Here is a 20,435-nt window from a genome sequence, read left to right on the forward strand (position 1 = left end):
ATCAAGTACACCTAAGAATACAGCCTTACACTGTTCACAGGAGGTCAGACACATTCCTCTTTGGATTTGTCAAATCAGTCAAATCCTGATTTCAGTCCATTTGCATTTTCTTTACACATACCGTTTCGCCTATTCCACCACACAGAAAAACACGGTGCAGAGATTTACAGTTGTTTCTGTTTCAGCCAACGAGGACCTACTATTCATTTCAGGATCTAGTTGAAAACACCATTGCTTTTCAAGCCCTGTTTATCACTTATCTCCCTGTCACTCCAGGCAGATGACACAACCGTGCCCCTTTTTCTCAAGAACCTTCTTCTTCACAGCTTTCACCCATCTCTTGCCCTCTATGTCTTCAAGTTCCAACTTAAATTTCACCTCCCTTCCACGTATATTTTTAACTACATAACAGGATTGCTTAATTCTGCAGCTTTTTGCAGATGAAGAAGCTATATGAAGAATGTAGGCACAAGCAATAACAGGAAAATCAGTGCTGGACGAGGAGATATCACCACATTGGTGAAATTAGGCTTTATGTAAAAGCCTTAAGAAAATCTGTGTCTGCCATCATAAGGACCTTAATTCTTTACTGGCTTACACCTGTTTTGATCTCAAGTACCCACTCAAAATGAGTGTAAAAAAAAATTCAAATTTGGCAGTTTCTCACGCTTGCTTTCTAAATGACTGCTCAAGATGCAAAACAGGGGAGAATAGAGCTCTTATCTAAAGTTTTAAATAGTTCACTTCCGACTTGTTTTGGTTAAGCAGATGAAAAGGAGTGAACATGAAGATACTCTGTAGTTGCAAAAAGCTGTTATTCAGTGGATACCCAGAAAACTATCAGATGTCCTTAAAATGGCTTTTCCAGTCCGTAAAGCATAATTATGAGTTTCAGTTTCCAGCTGTTGCGTTTGTGGTGCAAAAAGAAACATAATCAAAATATTCCTGTGCCTCCCCTTATTTACAAGAAACACCACGTTTCGAAGATTCTCTGGTTCATTCTCTGTTTATTTCCTTGTATAGTTTATGCCACACATCTAAGCACCAGTTTCGGAGCCCATTACTGAGTAATCGACACTTTTATTATTATTGCCTTCTACACCCTTGAAGGAGTCTCTGAAACAAGAGACATCAGACACAGACCAGAATAACGTCTCCAATGTGTTTTCTTTTCTGAAAGGACTTTAGATTCTGCATACGACTGAAATGCTCTGATTGGCTGCCAGTGATGTCACGACTGGGCTTATAATACCCTGTAAATGCAGAAAGCTAATTGTGTTCCTTTTTAATGTGTAAATCCTACTCCATAATAGCAATAAGACACAACAGACAATGCACTTCAAGGAGATTACTGCCCTTTTGAGCGATTAAAGCTATTCAGCTTTCAGCTTTAGAAACAGTGGTGAGGAAGTAATTTCAGTCATACAGGAGCTCTAGGCCCATCTATTGACACAGGCTGGCTGCCTGGGGGAAAAGGAAGCCAGCTCCCCCCATGCACCCCCCCAAATGGGGTTCAGCAAGGAAGCACTCATAGTAGACCGAAGGCAATCATTATACTGCTCTGAATTAGTATGAAATGAGAGACAGGGTTCTGAAGCATTCTCTGCTGTTGGTTTCAAAACCCTGAGTGGGTTAGGTTTGAATGTCCCTTCACGAAGTAAAAAAACAGGTGATACCTCCCTCTCTTAATTCTGTCTGCCCAGTATGGTTCTCTCGTACTGTTACAATCGTAGTCCTAGTGAAGGATAGGCTAGTACACAAGGAACTACAACCCAGGAAACATGGGCCAGTTAGTCCAAGACTGACAAACGACCTTCAGCGAGTCACTAAATCCACCTTATGCCGTACAATCCCTAGCAGTAAGAAGCAGATAACACTGTTCTACCTTTGGGGCAACACTAATGCTCCCCAGCATAATGGGGATGCGGGCCATTAGCATAAAGAGGCCTTAAGCCTCCTGATATTTAAAAGAAACCATTTTTTAATTTAATGTCCTGCTGATAAAGATACCAGGCTTGACATACACAGTCTCACTTCACACCACAAGCTGGTCGCCTCCCAACCTGGCTGAAACCCCAGTCCAGTCCCAGTGAACAGTAAGGCTGACTTATCCCAGAGGAAGTAGCACTGTGACTAATAAGAAACACACTGAGGGGTTTCTGCCCACCTCCACCCCCCAGTAAAACTGTTTCTTTCTGTTATTTGTTTCATCATGAGGTTTTTTTCATCAATTTCACACACACACACACACACACACACACACACACATTTGCACCTTCTTCTCTATGGTTATTTTACTCTGGTCGTTGCCCGTCTATGACAAATTCAGATCTTGAGAGAAGCAAGTCAACCTTGTGCGGATTTAATCCCCTTATGTTATGTATGGCCTGTACTGATGTGGGTGTTGTATCAAATGGTCTTCCATGCTATTCCTCTTCCTTTCTGCCATCTCTCTTTACATTTCCACAAGGCCACTGGCATAAACACAACAGTACTATTCTTCAACTCTCTAAATAAATGTTCTTCTCCCTTTTTTCACTTCTTTTTCATTCTCACACGCACATCCTTATTCTCTTCACTTCTCTCTTTTCCTTTCCCTCTTCTTCCCACCCACAGAATTTCCATTTGACCAGTCCTATTCTCACCCCACCCATGCCTACAGAAGGTTTCTTTTAATTTTACACTTAGCAAGTGTAAAATCAAATATTATATTTCTATTCTGAAACCTCACTGATAAAATCAGTATCATCTTGGTTTTTATATTGTCTACCTAGTGGCATTCGCCCTTTCACTTTTCTGGAATTCAGGGCAATTACACCTTTTCCATCCTCTTCACATTTTAGTGCAGGTCCAGTAGCATCTCTATAGTCATTCTTCTCAGCAAAAGCATGGAATCTGTAATACAAAATGAGTTTTCACCAGTATGTAAACTACATAAATACTTTCCTAATTTTAACAAAATGTAAGTCACATATGCAAGATCATAGTGGTGTACAACTTCAGAATTATTTGCTTATCTATCCAATATATCCAAACCTTCAACTACAACACCACTACAAATATTATCAAACCTCATATATACATTTATGTACATTCTGAAGTCCTTTCACGAAGAACATCCTTTCATTTTGGTATCATTTACTCTGATGCACCTTCCTTTTCATTCTCCTGGAAATCTATTTTTAATTAATGCTTTTAACATGCTGAGCAAGCATGTCATTTAAGATGTCTGAGATGACAGTAACACCTTTTTATCAGATTAGCCTCCCAGTTGAAAGCCTCACAGAAACATTTATTTCATTATTGACATACAAAGCAGGAAGTCAAGCAGACTTCATTTACCCTCATTGTCAAAACAGAGAAGCTCTCAGAGCAGGAAAAAGATGCATTTCTAAAACAGAACTACACTAGAAACAGTCTCAAGCCATGAAAAGCCCATGAACTTGGCCGTTCCTATGGGAAAGCTGACTTAAACTTAGAGACAGCTATTGGGCAAATACCCACCAGCAAGATATTAATTGGTCCAATAAGTCTCTGCACCAAAGCTAAACTTATGCAAAAAGAAGATAGTGGGACTCATACCAAACAAAGTGATTCATCTCAGCTGCCTGACACAACTCTTCTTGCCTCTTTCTCTACCATACAAGAAACATTCACTTTCCTTTTATAAAAGAGGTAAAAACTGCCAAAAGAAAATGAACAATGGTGACCGGCAATGTATCTGGTACCATGGAGGTACCACGGTTCTGAATGACCACAATCATTTCAGACACACATCAGACCAGAGCAAATATAACACTTTCCCACAGTCTTGCTTTTTGGCAGACACTCCACCTCTTAAAAGCTACTTCTAAACACAGATGGCTATAAAAGAGCTAAGCAGCTGCCATCTTACCAATTGCTTTACTGTCATTTGGAGATTTCTACTGTTGGAGGTCTTCCCACTCTTGCACAAACAACAGTGAAACAGAAAGAGCTAGCTGCCATTTCACAGCTCTGTAGCTGTACAGTGACTTCTGTTAAGCAGACAAACACCTACGGACTCCTACTGCCCTCCTGTTGTTCAGCATGAGTATGGTATTGTGGGGCTTTGCGTTTATTCATTTGTTTTCCTTATTTTGATATCAGAATCAAGATTAGTTTTATTATCCCATTCTACTGGAGGCTGATTCTCACTACGTGGCTGATTCCCACTACGTGGCTGATTCCCAGAATTAAGTAGCCAACAAGCCATGTGGAATATATCAGTTTCCACCAATCATATCAAATAGATGCTAGAGAGCATGACACAGAACTGCATTTCCACACGACCAAGCCTAATGGATAACACATCATTTTTCTGTTGTTCCAGGAACTTCCCATTTAGGACAGGCATTACCTTTTCAGTACATGTCTGTATGGCACTTGATCCAACAAAACTCTAGATCCTTTGCTGGTGCCTGTGGATATTACCGGAGTACAAAGCAATACAATGAAAACTTGCTTCAGTTTTACGTTGTCACCCTGTGACTCTGTTTGAGTAGGTCCTGCATTTTAGTCATATCTCTCAGACTATCTCCCCAGTTTCCCCAGATCGCTTACTGAACTGCTTTGTCTCATTTTCCTCATGAGTAAAACAGGGGTTACATTCAGATATCTTCAGATACCATTCCTAGCAGCAAAGCACTTTACAAGTACTCAAATCATTGCTGTGCTGCTTCTTTGTCATACCTGCCAGAGGCCAAGCAACTCAACTCTTTCAGAAAAATAATAGTTTCATCTTCCCTGGCATTGAAAGATACAGTGTTGACTGGACAGGGGCCGTGAGAAACCTTCTCAAGGAGTAGCTGCTTTGTGTCCACTGGAACATCACCCACAACAAAGTAATAAATGGCTTCGACCTGTCATTAAATAGAAAAAAAATGGTAATTAGAAGACATTGTTTTACATAGATGCCTGGTACTTATTCAAGCACTGTCCTAAGCTGAGTACTGGTAGGAAAATTTGGTAGAACCCATTATTTGGGCTGTAAGATTTTCAGATCTTTGGTTCTCCCCCTCATTTACGCTAGTAATTCAAATGAAGTCCACACAAAATTTTCTGAAGTGAGAAGAGAACCTGGCTCACAGCCTGTGGGTCTGATTCTGCCCAATGCAAGCCCCTTTCCACAGAAATTAACTGAAACCAAAGAGAGGTGTAAGGAAGGACAACTGTATTATTAGTTAGGACAAGGCTCTGTGCCACATTCCACTTTTATGGAGAGAGATGCTATGTTGGTACCTTGCCAGGGCTGAAAATCAGTAGGAACTTATATATCAGATATACTTTTACTGGCTGTATGTATTTTGAGGGTAAGAAAGATGTATCATTCTTTGAATGCTACTGATGGTATTTACAGATAATTTGCATTTTCATACTTCCCAAGGCAGAGGGAGCTTGGCAGGTTTATTATGACCACACACACTCATATTCTGAAAATGTTATTGCAAGAAGAGAGAGAAGCTGACGAAATGTCCTTTAGTTATTGCTTGAGTATTACATTATGAGGGATTTGATGTTACCTGTGCTTATCCATACTAACAATCCTTATAGTAAGTATGATTCTTGAATTTTTTGCCATCATTAAAAACAAATGTAACAACAGCTATCTCATATCTCATATCTAACAGATATCTCATGAACAGCTATCTCATCAGGCCTGTGGTATGGTACACACCAACTGATAAATATCTGATAAATAGTTTTTAACTGAAAAACTACGCTCAAGTATGACTATGAATCCTGGGACATGCACCACAAGAAAGAAGACAACTATTTGAGTCTGAGATGGCACTGAGGAAATGTTTCTGCACCCACGTCATTTCATGCAGTAGTAAAGCAAATTCAGTATCACCTGTGTGTTCATGCATTTCCACTAACTGCTGTTGATATTGATTTATATTTCAGCTCCCTGAGCTGAAACCAGAAGATGAACATCTTTTGTCCAGTTTGTACTCGAAGCTTCCAGGCTGTAGGATCTCTGTACTGTCCCACATCATAAGCATGTTGATACAAACTGACACGGACTTCTGGATTTCAAGCTGTCTCCCTCCTCTACCTTTTGCCACAAATACTTGGGCCAATCCTCAGCACTGGAAGACATCTCTCCCAAGCAGCAACTCATTCTCAGGCTAGACCAGGCAAATTAACGAAGGAGCACCTAGCCACCTCAGGCTTCCCTTGGATCTTGTAGAGGGGTCAAGACATGGTATGTGGGAGGCGAGGCCCATAGTTACAGACCACACTTGCTTGAGAGCAAGCAGGGCTGTGGTCAGCCAGGTATCCTGGCACCACTGTTAGTTCTAGACAAATACTAAGGTTAAAGAGAAAAATGAATGTGTTCCATTAAAGTGCAAGATTAACAAAATACTTATTAGCGTTAGAAAAAGGTGCACAGAAACATAACTCTTGCATCTATCTGTGCTTTGGTTCAGTTTTACAAGGTTCCCTCTCTCTTTCATCCAGCTAAAAAGCTACCTGAGCACGCACACAGCTCGCCCAGTTGAGACCCAGTCATTTGATAATAAATTGTTCCTATTCGTTTTGCTGAAGAGGCTCCTGAACTGGGGGAATGTGTGCATATTGCACAACCACTTTTCCCTGTGTTCCTTCAGACTCACAGCTTCTCCCCCTCCCTCCTAAGGCTGCCAATAATTCATAAACTTGATATCCAATAAGGATATCAATTTTCACACTTCCTCCAAAGGATTTACTGCCTGCCTCTGCAACTTTTAAAATGCTGACATTTCTTGGACGTAGCTGATGCAGAATCAACTCCTCACGAGAAAATAAACAAAATTGCTACCCACAGACAATTCACTGTACTTAACTACAAACCCAGCAATATCATGCCACAAAGGAAATGTTCCTTACAGATTAGTGGGGAAAGGTTAAAACCTTTCCATTTAGTCCTTCATATTTTGAAAACTTAAATTTATGCAGCCATCTGAACAAGCAGACAAACTTCATACAAGAACGGAAGGAGAACAACATGAACAGTTCCTCATAGTCTTTACGTTGGTGGGGAGGTGTGTTCTGGATGGGTGACCCACACCTTGCAGAGTGGCACCTGTACAGAACCGCAAGTTAAACGCTGAGGATGCATTTGTGGCAGGTAGAACTCAAAGGATTGCAACCTTACAGAAGAGACAACTTGAGCTTGGGACTGACAGGTCGTGAGGAAAGGAAATTTAGGGAGCCACCACACATGGGAAGAAAAGCTCAGCTAAAGGAATGACAGGAAGACCCAAGTCTAGAGAAAAAAGAGCTATTGATTTGGAGCAACTTCTGTTGATGAAGGCAGTTCTGAGGAATGAGTCGTTTATGACTGTTCAGTGACTATGCAGCTTTTGCTTAGGACCGAATGGGGTCTCCCCCAGCTTGCAGTACAGCGAAGCTTGCACTCAAGTGAACTGTCAGTTATGAATGACAATGAATCATAGAATCATAGAACAGTTTGGGTTGGAAGGGACCTTGAAAGGTCATCTAGTCCAACCTCCCTTGCAACGGGCAGGGACACCTTTAACTAGACTGTATTTAGGAGTAATTGAAGTTTGTTTTATGTTGAACACTGCCACAACTAACTCCCCAGATTACCCATTAGCTCACCAATGCGCAGAAAAAAATTATAGATGTCTCCCTGTTGGATGGATTTTAATTTCTCTTTATTCATACGCAGACCCACCAGGCCCAACAAGCCTTTTTTTTTAATCCAGACAATACTGAAATCTAAATACGATCTTTTTTGTTTGCCACCAGGAAATCAGTAATATACTGCAAATTTAAAATGTTAATAAAAATTATGAAGGAGGCATTTATAAAGGCAGTCATAAAAAATCTCACTGTTGCACAATTTGTTCCTCACCCAGTTCCTTTTTAATATCAGTTTCCAAACATCAAGGTTCATATGGATGAGAATCCACCAGCACAGGGAACCAGAAGGAAAGTCAAGCCAAATTTACCTTCTCCTTCAAACAATGTCTCAGAGACTTACAAAGGAGTTAGTATTGTAACAGTGCACAGTGATGGACCTTAATGGCAGTGAAAACCAATTATGCTAGTCCACACACAGTAGGCCCAGTTTTCCATTAAATTTGGGTGCTAGGGAACAGAAACAATGTATATTGTAAGCAGATTTCATAAAATGTCTCTTTAACAACACAAGTTTTAAGTGACTAGCTGAAATGATGGCATACATGTTTTATGTCTTGTGAGTCTGCTATAATAAATAAAGTAATATGGTAGTTTTAGAACCAGACAGAATTTAATTGCAGCAAGACCAGTGCATGCTTTGTCTTTTTGTCCTGGAAAATACTCTAGCCATAACCTGGCTGATGAAAAAGGATTTGCGTATTCCTATCATGAGTTAATGCTTAAATAAATATTTGTACTTACTATTTTGGATTTTAAATATAATTTTTCATGAGCACTTTGGATACATAATAAAATAAAAATAGTTTCCCTGTCTTCAATAATGTTGATACTACCAGTTTTCTCATAAACTGGAAGCCCTGAAAAACATATATGGCAAAGAAAGTGGAAGGGAAGATGTTTCCTCTTTCCCTTAATGACTGACTATGTAATTTATTCTGTGTACTCTAAAAAAGAAAATAAACAAGTTTATGCATTCAAAATGCAGTACATTTACATAAGCAGGCCATCAGTAAACATAGTATGCAGCTATGCTTGGGGAAAAAAAACTTTCCAAATGCTGTCATTAATATTTATCTTTGCAGTATTCATCAGGGCAAATCACAGTAGCCAGTCTGGCACTGAATATTCCTGGATTTACTTGAGGCTTCTGAAAAGATGTATGAGCTTACCGCCTCATCACTCATGGCTTCCAGCAGGGCTTCAGCAGAGCTGGTATGGCTGGCAGCTGTCATATGGTCCAGCTTCCAGAGCCACGTAAGAGCAGACTCTACAGTATGCTCAGACACAGGAGCAGATTTCTGTTGCCACTTCATAAGATCCTGAGCAGCCCTGAAAATGACATTAACTATAAATCAGAAGTAGTGAGAATAATCCTGGCAGAGTAAAAGAGTGGAGCTCTGCTATTGTTACTATTGTTTATATTCTTAAGTAATAATTACAATAAGCCACAGATACTAAATCTCGAGTTGCAATAAAAGAAGTAGAGGAAAAATAAAACCATTAGGAAAATAAAACCCTCAGAAAAATACTGTAATTTTAATAAGAATTTTTTTTGAGACAACTGTTTCCAAAGTAGGGTCAAGAGAGCTAAAGTACTTCAAAAACAGTTCCTAATTCATGTCTCTAATTAATATAAAAACACAATCAAGTTTTAAATATGTATATGAAAAAAAATCTGGCTTCCACGGCTCTCTTTCCATAACTTTTTGCATGACCTTTGCGTCAGACCATTTTAACTGACACACCTTTTTTATAGTAGGGCTGATCTTTACCTACCCATCAGAATAAATTTATGATGCTAAGCTTTTTGATATTTTAATTGACCAAAGGCCTTCCTCTTAATGGCAATACAGAAGTACAAAGTATATGAGCATGTGTGCCTGTGCATACTTGTACATAAAGAAGACAGAAAGCAAATAAAAAAGAATAACTGGTTCAGTCATCTGTGACATTCCTTCAAGCACTATTTTGAAGATTTTCCTGCAAATCTAGGAGACAAGTATGTTTTCCAAGATTCTGGCAGGGGCGTTGGACTAGATGATCTCCAGAGGTCCCTTCCAACCCTATGATTCTATGATTCTAATGATTTGTATGCTATATTGTCCTTTATCTCCCTCCTGCACAAACAAACAAATCGATGAACACAATTATTGTGTCTCAACTTTGATTTGGCTTTGCAGATCATTTTTAAAGGAAATGTTTTATGTGTTTCTCAAAAGCTATGGAAGTTATCTTCTGCTTTTGAAATCTCAGTTGTATCACAAGCTAGAGAATAAGACAGGGCACCAGAATCAAATCGGTAGGACAAAGCTTGGGTAAAACAACTTTAAGAATCACAGTGTAGATGCAAGTTATCATTGTGGAACCAATTTTAAAATTATATGACCTCTAATTTCTGCATCCTTTTTTTCATAGTCACTAAATTCTACTCATCTATCCAAGACCACGCTTATATGTTAAAACTTTTATGCATATATGATAATTTGTGCAGAGACAGATAAATTTGAATAGCTGCTTCTGTTCTTCTGTTTGTAACTAAACCCAAAATCATTTACTCATGTTAGGGAACAAGCACTTGTCTTTTGTTATGGAAATCTAGTATTGTTTCCTGGCTCTGCCACTGATTTGTGTGACCATGGAAATCTATAGAAATACGAATGACTGTGCCCGTGCCTATGGCACTTGGGGGAGTGTACATTTAGCTGTAAGGCAGACACCTGTAATGCCTAAAGAGACAAGAATGCCTAGGCAGTCAGATGGGACCTCACTGTTTCACTCCACAATACTTAGATGCCTGAAGAGCATTACTGCTACTGCAAAGTCCCCCTTATCTTTCTGTTTTTCTGTGCTACATTTGTAGGAGGCATGTATCCGTATTTGGGTTCTGTTAGTCTTTACCTGTTCTTCAGGGAACAATGGTCTTCTGTTAAATGGAAGTAGCAAGCTCGCAATGACTATGGGTGAAACTTGGTGGAAAATCTGTAGATATTACCATGACATGAATCATGACATTTTCCACTACTGAAAGCATATTATCCAAACACATGTCTATATGATATGAGACTCCTTTTTATTCTCCAGCAACAGGCAGACGTGGACTTCTTTGTTTAGCCTGGAGCAGAGAAGGCTCTGGGGAGACCTTATTGCAGCCCTTCAATACTTAAAGGGGGCTTATAAGAAAGATGGAGACAGACTTTTTAGTAGGGCTTGTAGCCCCATCCCTGGAAACATTCAAAGTCAGGCTGGACATGGCTCTGAGCAACCTAATCTAATTGAAGTTGTCCCTGTTCATTGCAGGGGAGTTGGACTAGATGACTTTTAAAGGTCTCTTCCAACTCAAACCCTTCTATAATTCTACAATTCCATGATTCTTGTTGCTTACCGAATGAGGTTGAATTTGGCAATTTGGGTCACCTGTTCCACAAGTACCATAGAAAGTGCATCCCGACATAGATCAAATTCAGTTGGAGCCACAGCGCCAAAATCCAAAACAATGACAATGCACTGTTCTTGAATCACTCCAAATATCTGCCGGCTCTCACTGGTTAACCATTCCATTCGCTGCTTATATAGCTCAATAGCTCCCATTAGACAATCCACAAAATGAAGAATCAGTTCTTTTTTGGCTGTCAGCTTTATGTAAATAAGGGAGAGAAAGAAATTGAACATCAAAACAAATAACACAAATCCAGCCCCAAGCTCAGCACAGCTGCAATAGCTGGTTTGCAAGTGCCAGATATGCCAGCCAAGGTAGCAGTGAAAACAACCCATTTTTCTTCACTATTTCAAGAGCAAATACTTGACAAACGCATCTAAGCGATAGTAGAAAAGACACCACATTTTGCCCTAATTGCTTTTCATAATCTTTTTATACAAGCATGGGACAGTGCCAGTGGGCTGACTTGTCTGTCTCAAGACTGGAGCAATTAGAATGAGCTGAACACAGACTAAGAAGTAGAAAGGACTGGAGAGCAGATGGGTGAACAAACAAGGACACAGAAACTTTGTCCCTTCTTAGACTAGAATTTTGACTGGCCCTTAAAATTTTGTTCAATGATACAAGGCAGCATACGTTTTGGTTCTGGGGCACTTAAATCTCCAACTTGTCTTTAGCATTTGAAAGGAAAATGTAAAATGTTTCCTGTTTGTACTATTATTTCACTAACAATGCCCAGCATTGCAGCTTAACTATTTGTGGGTAGGTGCTTAGGCAGATTTAGTTCAGGCAGCTGCAATCAACAACTAAAATGTCCCATACTGTATCAGTCAAATAAGAAAAACCTAGATTCAGTATTAAAATTAAAAACAGCCGACCCTCCCTATGAATATATGTATATATGTTCACCATGCAAAATGATTTGTGGGTTTAAAAATTCACTACAGGTTGCAGTAAAGACATTGCCCCAGTATCTCTGACTCATGTAAGCTCATTTACTGGCTGCCTTCTACTTCCAACTACCTTTTCAGGACTAAGTACAAAACCTTGGAAATACAAATGTTTTTAAAAAAAAATATTTGTCAGGGAGAAAATATTTTATGTGTCAGTCTGCACACTTATTCGTCTCATTCGTATTTTTCTCTGTTCTTTAATGTCAGCTAGGGCCCTGTAATGTGCCTCCCAGATACAGTCTCAGGCTGTCTGCCAAAAGAATGTAGGCCTTCGAAGGAGCACTTAGAAAATCCAGTTTCCTCCTATGACAGCCAGACTCCTACAAAGAAGCTTATTACACTACACTGACCAAACTCCATCTTAAAATAGAGCCATTTTCTTGCACCACGCCTTCACTTTTAGTTGCCCAGCCCAGACTCCCATTTCTCTGAGGGCTCAAAAACTTCTGACTGTCCAGCCTAAATTTATTCATGGCAGTTCATACCCACTTATTCTTAGACTAGCATGCCTTTTAGCGTAAAAAACTTTAGGTTTTCCCTATCCCTGTAATTTGCCTTTCTGTAGGCATTCAAGAGCAATAATGCTACCCTTTGTCAGCCTTCTTCAATCTTACTTACATACATCAACGTCACACAAGCCCTCCTATAAGATCAGCACTCCATTGAAGTTCATCCTAGTAGCTCTTCCCAGTACCTGTTTTGGTTTCAATGGCTTCATCTCAGCCTGTGGTAACTGTACATAGTATTGTACACTATATCCTAAATAAGATCTTACCAGATCTTGAATAGTGCCATTGCTACCTTAATGCTACCAGAAATGTGTTTCCTACTGCTCCCAACATGTCCTAAGATTAAAAGATATTATGCAGATATTTCATATGGAATTAATGGGGGGAAAAAATGAGGGGAAAAGGCCCCCTGAAATGGTTCCTTTCCCATTTTTAAGCCATGTGCCTCAGAAGTGACTCTGGTTATCAGAAAAAATGACAGCCCATTTGCTTTTGTAAAATCCTTTATGAATTAACTCTCTCCCCTCCTCGCTCACATGCGTATCTTTTCAATCAGAATCCATCCTCTTAACAATGGGGCCGCCAGCAGCTGTTGCTAAGACATTCCTTAGAACATGAGCCTGGGCAGAGATCCAGCTAGCTGTCTCTGTAGAGTAGGCTGAGCCTTTTGTGTGACCCGCTGGCACTAAGAAAAGCAGCGCTTTGCATTGGCAATGACAGCGCATTATGTCTTCTTATTTCAGCATCCCCGTTTGTTTTATTGACTACGATTTTATTTTTTTTAACTCAGCTGAGCATCTTCTTTTTAAGTGTTCCCTCTTTCAAGGCAGGGTAAACGTTGCTTAGAAACTACGGTCTTGTCTGGAAAGATTTACTGCAATGCTGCACCAAGGCAGGAGCGTAAGACTTTGCAAGGAAAAAAAAGGAAAAGATATCTAGCTTCTCTACTGCTGACTGTTGTTACTAACAGTTTGTCAAAACAGAAAACGAAAAGATCAAGAGATAAAGTTCTCGCACAAAGAACGCAAGTATTTCATGCCATCGGGAGACGTTTTAGTCACATCATTCTGCTACAGTGATAATAAATTCTAAGTGCCCAGGGAAGTTACCACAAGTCAGTCATACTTACATTATACACGCTGCCATCTTGTGCTCTCTTGTATTGAGGAAACAGACCATCTGCATACCGAGAAGCCACAAGTTTCCCCAAAGTGGTCACATAATCTACAGTAAAGGTTACAAAAGATCAAGTTGCTCGTCATAAGGATTCAGATATTTTTCAGGTTGATGTGCATAACATCCATATGTGCATCTGTATTGAACTCCTGACATTAAGAAATTCTAATTATGTTTTTGTTCTACATCTTTTTCTGGCCATGTTTATGTTGGGGCTCTGAGGGCACCAACAAGCCTTGACTGAGGTCTGATCAGCCTCACCTGGGGTTTCCACCCCGAGGGTGGTTAGACCTGGGCACCCAGCCTTTGCTTTAGCTGTGTTGTAGGTGTACCCATCTCAAGTTCTGTAGTGAACCTCTCTCCTGGATAGACCTCTCAGCCCTATATTATAGCCTTGTCTCCAGTTCAGTTTCCTAGATGTGGCTCTTAGACCTATGTTGTGGCCACGTCTCCAGTCTTGTCTCTGGCTCCATCTCCCGCGGCTCCTGGCTGGACCCTAGACATGGTTCATCGCCTCACCTTGTCTGGGACTGTCTGTGGACACTGTTAGCGGCGCGCTTCACTGCCTGTGGTGCTTGGATGCTGCAGGACTGCGTCCTGGTCAGTGAAGGCACTGCCTGGGCTGCGGTCCCCTTTGGCTCCCAGCTCATTTTCCCTCCCTGGAGCAGCCCTGCTCTTGCTGGTCGCTGCCAGTTTAGTCAGAAGTGGGGGAAAAACCCCACATTTAATTACTTCTAGGCCAAAAACCTACGTGGGACTTTTATTAAAGGAAAGGTTTAGGCAATTAAACTTCTGTATTATCCATTTACCTCACGACAGGACTTGCAAATATTTGTCTGTCAAACAAAATACAAAATCTGGTACAGATAATGCTGTTCTCTTACACAACTAAATGGGTGCAGAAGTGGGTGCAACTAAGGAAAAGGTTGCACTCTGCTCTTTCAGTAGCTAGAAATCTTCTACAGGATCTCCACTGATAGGAAAACATTAGGGGTGGGAATATTTAACGTCACAAAGCAGCTATTCTGTACAGCATGCTGCCCTGCTAAGCTAGTACATACTGCTCCTAAAATTACGCTGTGGCAACATTAACCCTGCTTAACAGCTTCTTCATCTACAGCATACAGGATTTCAGGATCTGCACTGTTGATCTTTGAATGACCTATGGACACAAGCCAGCCAAAATCTTAAATTATGCAACCTAGAACAATTGCAATACATTACAATTCCTACTTCTCAGGCTCTTCAGCAAGCTCTTCAAAGAAAAGAATATCTTACCATGCTCTGCAAAGCACTATTATGGCAGTGATTAATAATTATTAGCAAACTCTTTCCCTCCAGCTGTCAGATAGCTGCAAAAGAACATTTTTCTATAGTCTGACTTTGCACAAAAAGCAGCCTGAATTCTAATCAAATTTAACTGCTTCCTTAGAGCTGGATCCCTGGAAATAATATACCATTCCCAAGCAGGTTGTCTAGCCCCGATGATCAACGAGTAGATCACAGATTATGGCATGGCATACATGATATTTGCCATCTAAAAATGGACAGAGATCTTACGGTGTGTTATTTGCAGGAAAAAGACTAACAGCCTCAGCAGCACAAGTTGTTTCCCAGCTATAGCTAAATTTGAGACGATTTGAACTGGAGCCTAGGGTAAAGCAACAGTACAGTTGAGTAAGGAAAGCCCTTCTCAGATCCTGAGCCCTTGTCAGATCAAAAGGAGATGGAGTTCCTCAGTTCTCTGAACTGGCAATGTCAGCAACTATGGATACAGCTTCCCTTTCTGCCATTATCAGAAGATTAGAGACATGAAAATCTCCTCTGTGTACACAGGGGTGCAAAATGAGCATGACCCTACAGACTATTCAAAGCTGGGGGAGGGGGGGGTATTGTTCTAGTATTGTTCTATTATTGATTTGTCATATACCTTTCCTGTGCTGGAATCCAATCTGTGACAAAATCTGGCATAGGGACAATTTGTTTCTTTTGAGCCCATGAAGCTGAAGCCATTTAGAAGATGAAACGAGGGGTTGTACATCCTTGTCCCACTGACTGACTGCCAGTCTCCTTTCCTTCTCTTTTGGTTTCTTCTTCTGTGCCTCATGGGAATCTTCAGGATCTAGTCTGTGCTTTGAATCAAAGCAATCTGTTGTAAAGACAAATGAGAGAAACGCTATGCTTAATCAAACGATTCACTTGAGTTGTCTCCTTTCTTTATCCGTATTCCATCATACTCTGTACACATACAGCTCACCTCTTGTTTTCTTATCTTATACTGAACAACGTTCTTAATCTGGAAAGCTTTTCTGTCCTACACATCTACTTGCTGTTATGTCTTTTTATTCATCCATATACATTTACCTTCGATTTATTAAAGAAAATGTCTCTTGTATGCTGAAATCATAGCCCTGAAAGCTAAGTCGAGCTTGCTGAATGGCAATTCTTCCAGCTTCTAAGACAACTCTCCTAAATCTTGGGAATCGGAACTCATAACAGGCATTCAAAGATTGCCAGACGATCACCACTACACATTAGGAGCATTATGCAATAAACAAGGATTTCTGAACCATTATATGTCGAACTCCTTCCATAAGCAATAGCAGCGTCAGCAGCAGATCCTGACTTCATTGCAAGGCTGGTGAAACTCCCTCTCCTGAAATCATTTACCCCAAGTATAAATGATGGTTCTGGCAGTATCTGCTCCAGGCTGTGATGGATCATGTGCATGCACAGGAAATCATGGACATGAAGACCCAGTTTCATTTTAAGTTCTACAGAACAACGAACACGTCTCAGCACTGATGTATAGCTGTCTGGGCTAGCTCCACTTGAAACTGGCCACAGAAACAGCCCAGAGCCTAGACTGGTTGAGGCAGAAATGGAAGCAATGACAACAGTAATGCCTCTGTTCGTCAGCGCAGAGGTTCTAGGAGGACTTCAGTATTTCCTGTTTATTCCTAAAATACTCTGCATGAGCTAAGCTGGCTCTGGTTGATTAAATATCCTTGCTATATCTAAGTTTATTTTCTGTGGACTTTTGATATTTCTGTCCATTTTCCCCAGCATCAATGTTATCTGGAGTATCCCAGTCTCTCATTGCCCATAAACTGTAACATGGCTGTAAACGTACCACATGGATCAAACTAGTCCAAAATACGAAAAAGGGTACTTCTGTCTTTAATGACTAAATAATAACATTCAGTCTAGTATGAAACACGATCAGAACTGTCTGCTAAGATCAAATGTTACAACAACTGACTGGTTATAAAGGTTCATTAGATAGACTGTTCCTCAGTTAATAATACATAGAGGAAATGAGTCTGTATCTTCAGAAATCACATCTTGGTGAGCATAGCCTTCTATATGGTGCAGACTGGCACCAGCTCTTTTACACTCATCAGTCCTACAAGCCGGGCGCTGGGCTGGCATGCCTGTAGAGGTTGGCATTTTACCAGCCCTCCTCCTCCTCCACTCCATACAGAAGCAGCAGTGACAGATGTGAACGAGAGAGAGAGAGAGAGAGAGACAGGTGAAGGCTTGCAGCTGTGCGAGCTTTGTATGTAGTCAGGCTCTGTGACTATAGTCACTTGCACAGTCATTCCCAGTTTCCTCCTCTGAAAACGCAGGAAGGCCAGCACAGCACCCCATACGCAGCGCGGGTGAGAGGGGCACAGCTTCAGAATGGCTTGTAACACCGCTAGCAGCCTGCACACCACAATGCTGCAAAGGAAACTGGAAGTTTTCCAGGAAAACATGGAACCTATGCAAAAATAGTCCTGAAATACTCACAGTCACTCCAGGCAAGCCTCTTAGATAGATTGCCAGTCATGATAGATCTCAATTGACAGCTCCTCGTCGATATCTTCCTAAAAAGCTGAGCAATTATTACGTTTTAAAAAAATTTAAATATGCAGATGTCAGTATGAACTGGAGATCAGCTGCACGGGCCTAGGCAACAATAAAGAGCAGAAGGTTAAGATCAAAATTTTCCTCAAGAAAAACAATATTATAAATGAAAAACGATAGCTGCTCCCCATGTCAAGAAAGGCTGAAGTCAGATTTGACAGGAAGCCCTATACTCAGAAATGGAAAAGAGGGAAACTGGAAATGTGCTTTCCCTCTAAATTATCATAAAAAAGGAGCCAATGTGGAAGTTTCCATACAGATATGCTAGAAAAATGAGTGTGGTGTTTTGGCCTGCTGTCCACCAGTTGTATTATATTCTATTATTGCTTTGCATTATACCTTACCTTTGCTATAATCCAATTTATGACTAAACCTGTGAGTATCTGCGATGCAGTTTTGTGAAGAGATTCATAACTTTGCCTATAGGACTACAAGATGATTCACAAAGAAAAAGAATTATGCATGTATACAGGTACGTGTATGTGGTATAAGGCTGAACTGTGAATAAGACACAACATATGAATAGAAAACAAAACGCCAGGCGAAGCAAGGTAGCATATACAGGCTGAGTGTATCACTTTGAGACACGGTGTTTTTCTGCTTACTTGGTCCTTCTTTTAATAAATAAGATGAATGAATGAGGGATATTTATGAATCACTAGCAGGCCAGCTGCTAGCTATTGTCATCAAGCAGGTTTTCCTATGGGAAAATCAAAAATGGGATAAAATAATAACCCAAAGACTTAGCCTCCTCCCTCTTTCTTCATTGCAGAACCAAACATGCCATTTATTCCTCTTACATGGTTTTAAATACTTATATGGAAACATGTAAACCATTCCAGTCTCTGTCCTGCTCGTGCAGAAAGACCATGTGTGAAAAGCAGGGAGGACTTTAAAAAAAAAAGCAGGACTCTGCTTTGCATCCTAACACCCCAGGCATTGTGCAGAAGATGCCCCCCAGCAGCACAAGCCCTGACTCGCCTGGACTTGGCACCAGTGCAGTCAAAAGGAGCCCTTGCTACAGGGGAGCCATGGCAGATAGTGCCCATAGTGAGCCACCAGACTCACGTGCCACTTCTCTCTCAGGCTACAGAACTAGTGCCAGAGCTGAGGCACATTTCAGGCAGCAGTCTGCATCAGAGAATGAATCCCAGGTGAGATCTCACCTTCCAGAGGCCCAGGAGTGTGGTGATGGGTTTTCCCTTGGGTTTGCCTCTGGCACCACCCCCAGCAGCTTCAACAGCACCTGGATGTGAAATGCTGGTGCCACGTGAAAAGGAGCCTTTGAGAGGAAAAGAAGCGAATTCCTATGGAAACAGCGAGTTTACCTCAAGTCTTGGAAAGGCAAGCAAGCCAAAAATGGTGACAGCCTGGATAACCATCAGCCCAAAGTCTGGATCAAAAAAGGTTATTTTAGAAACGTGAACGGGAGTTCATCTGGGCACCTCTACCCTTCCACTCTGGCCAGTGCAAACAGTCTGCTAAAACCTTCACCCCCCACATGTGCTTTGAATTTTTAACAGATTTTTAACAGTGTTCGCCAAGGCTGTACAACCGGCCTGTCCTGACACACGGGAACACCTCGGGAAACCCACGTGCGTTACAGCCTGGGAAGCCACCCCATGCCACCCGAAACCCCAAACCCCAGGTGAATTGTGCACGGGGCCAGAGGTGGGCAGCTGCCTGCTGCCGGGACGGGGCACAGGGTGACATTGGCAAAAACCACAGGGGGATGGTGAGGAAGAGGGGGAGCGCGGAGCAAGGCCTGACCTGCCACCGGGGCCAGCCAAGGTGAGGCACGGCCATGTGGCTCGCCGGGCGTTGGCAAGCGGTAGCCACGCTACGCCCTCGCAGCCAGTGCCTGACGACACCCACATGCCCTGCATGGAAACGGGCTGGGAAGGGGAAACCCGAGGTCCCCTGAGGTGAAGGACTAAGGGTCCGTGTCACACACACACCGCCCCCCGCCCCGAGCCTGCCGGCCGGCGCCGGGACAGGGCAGCCCCCGCCCGCCCTCACCTGCCTCCGGACGCCCCGCCGCCGCCGCCCGCCCCCGGCACCGCGTCGCGCTGTTGACCCGGAGACCGCCCGGTTGCTACGGCACGGCCTCACTCCCCCTTCTTCCCCCCCGCTACCCCCGCCGGACCCAAAAAGTGGTGGAGGAGGAGGAAAAACGAGAGGACAGAGCGGCCCAGGGGCGGCAAACCACGAGGACGCGGGGACGGGCGAGGGCTGGAGGCGGGAGCGCTGCCCCCGGGGGGCGGGAAATATGCGGGGAATCAATTCATCGCCGACAGACGCGGCAACGACGGCGCCCATTCCTTTCTTTCGGAGCCAAAAAGACGCCGGCCAACTTGGGAGAGTCGCAGAAATCTATATATAGCGGATCCGAGTCTTCTGGTCTTGTTAATTCTTAATTTAGACGAAGCCACTGACAGTATTTACACTAAGAGCAGCCGCGTGTCCTTTGTTTAAGTCAGAGGAGCGATACACACTGCCGGGGAATTGCCACGCTGCTGGAGAAGCCTAACTAAAAATTATTCTGGTGTAGTAAAATACACGAAAAGATGTGCATCATAAAGCTCCCATTGATGTCAAATAGCCAGAAACCCAGGTCTGTATATACAGGATTTGTAAATATGAGCATAGTTTCCAGCCAAGAAACAAATAGCGCTGAGCTCTGCACTTTCTCTGTTTTGCTTTGCTTTACTACGCAATCACAAAGTAATAAAAGATCGGTTGCTTTATAGGATCAATTGATCGGTCATCGATGTTCGTATT

The 20,435-nt window shown here is 41.9% G+C and overlaps 1 protein-coding gene across 1 annotated transcript in view; it reads right to left on the reverse strand.

The window, feature by feature from the left end:
- VWA3B (von Willebrand factor A domain containing 3B) overlaps positions 1-19,781 on the reverse strand; it is a 74,673-nt gene extending 54,892 nt beyond the window's left edge. The window contains exons 1-8 of the mRNA XM_074608427.1: positions 19,674-19,781; positions 17,538-17,696; positions 15,676-15,894; positions 13,699-13,793; positions 11,054-11,304; positions 8,841-9,000; positions 4,711-4,880; positions 2,771-2,895 (exon numbers count right to left, since the gene is read on the reverse strand). Of these exons, the coding sequence (XP_074464528.1) occupies positions 2,771-2,895; positions 4,711-4,880; positions 8,841-9,000; positions 11,054-11,304; positions 13,699-13,793; positions 15,676-15,894; positions 17,538-17,577 (1,060 nt within the window). The 5' untranslated portion in view covers positions 17,578-17,696; positions 19,674-19,781. The remainder of the gene's footprint in view (positions 1-2,770; positions 2,896-4,710; positions 4,881-8,840; positions 9,001-11,053; positions 11,305-13,698; positions 13,794-15,675; positions 15,895-17,537; positions 17,697-19,673) is intronic.
- Between the last annotated feature and the right edge of the window lie 654 nt (positions 19,782-20,435).

This window comes from Larus michahellis, chromosome 1 (assembly GCF_964199755.1).
Source record: "Larus michahellis chromosome 1, bLarMic1.1, whole genome shotgun sequence".
NCBI lineage: Eukaryota > Metazoa > Chordata > Aves > Charadriiformes > Laridae > Larus > Larus michahellis.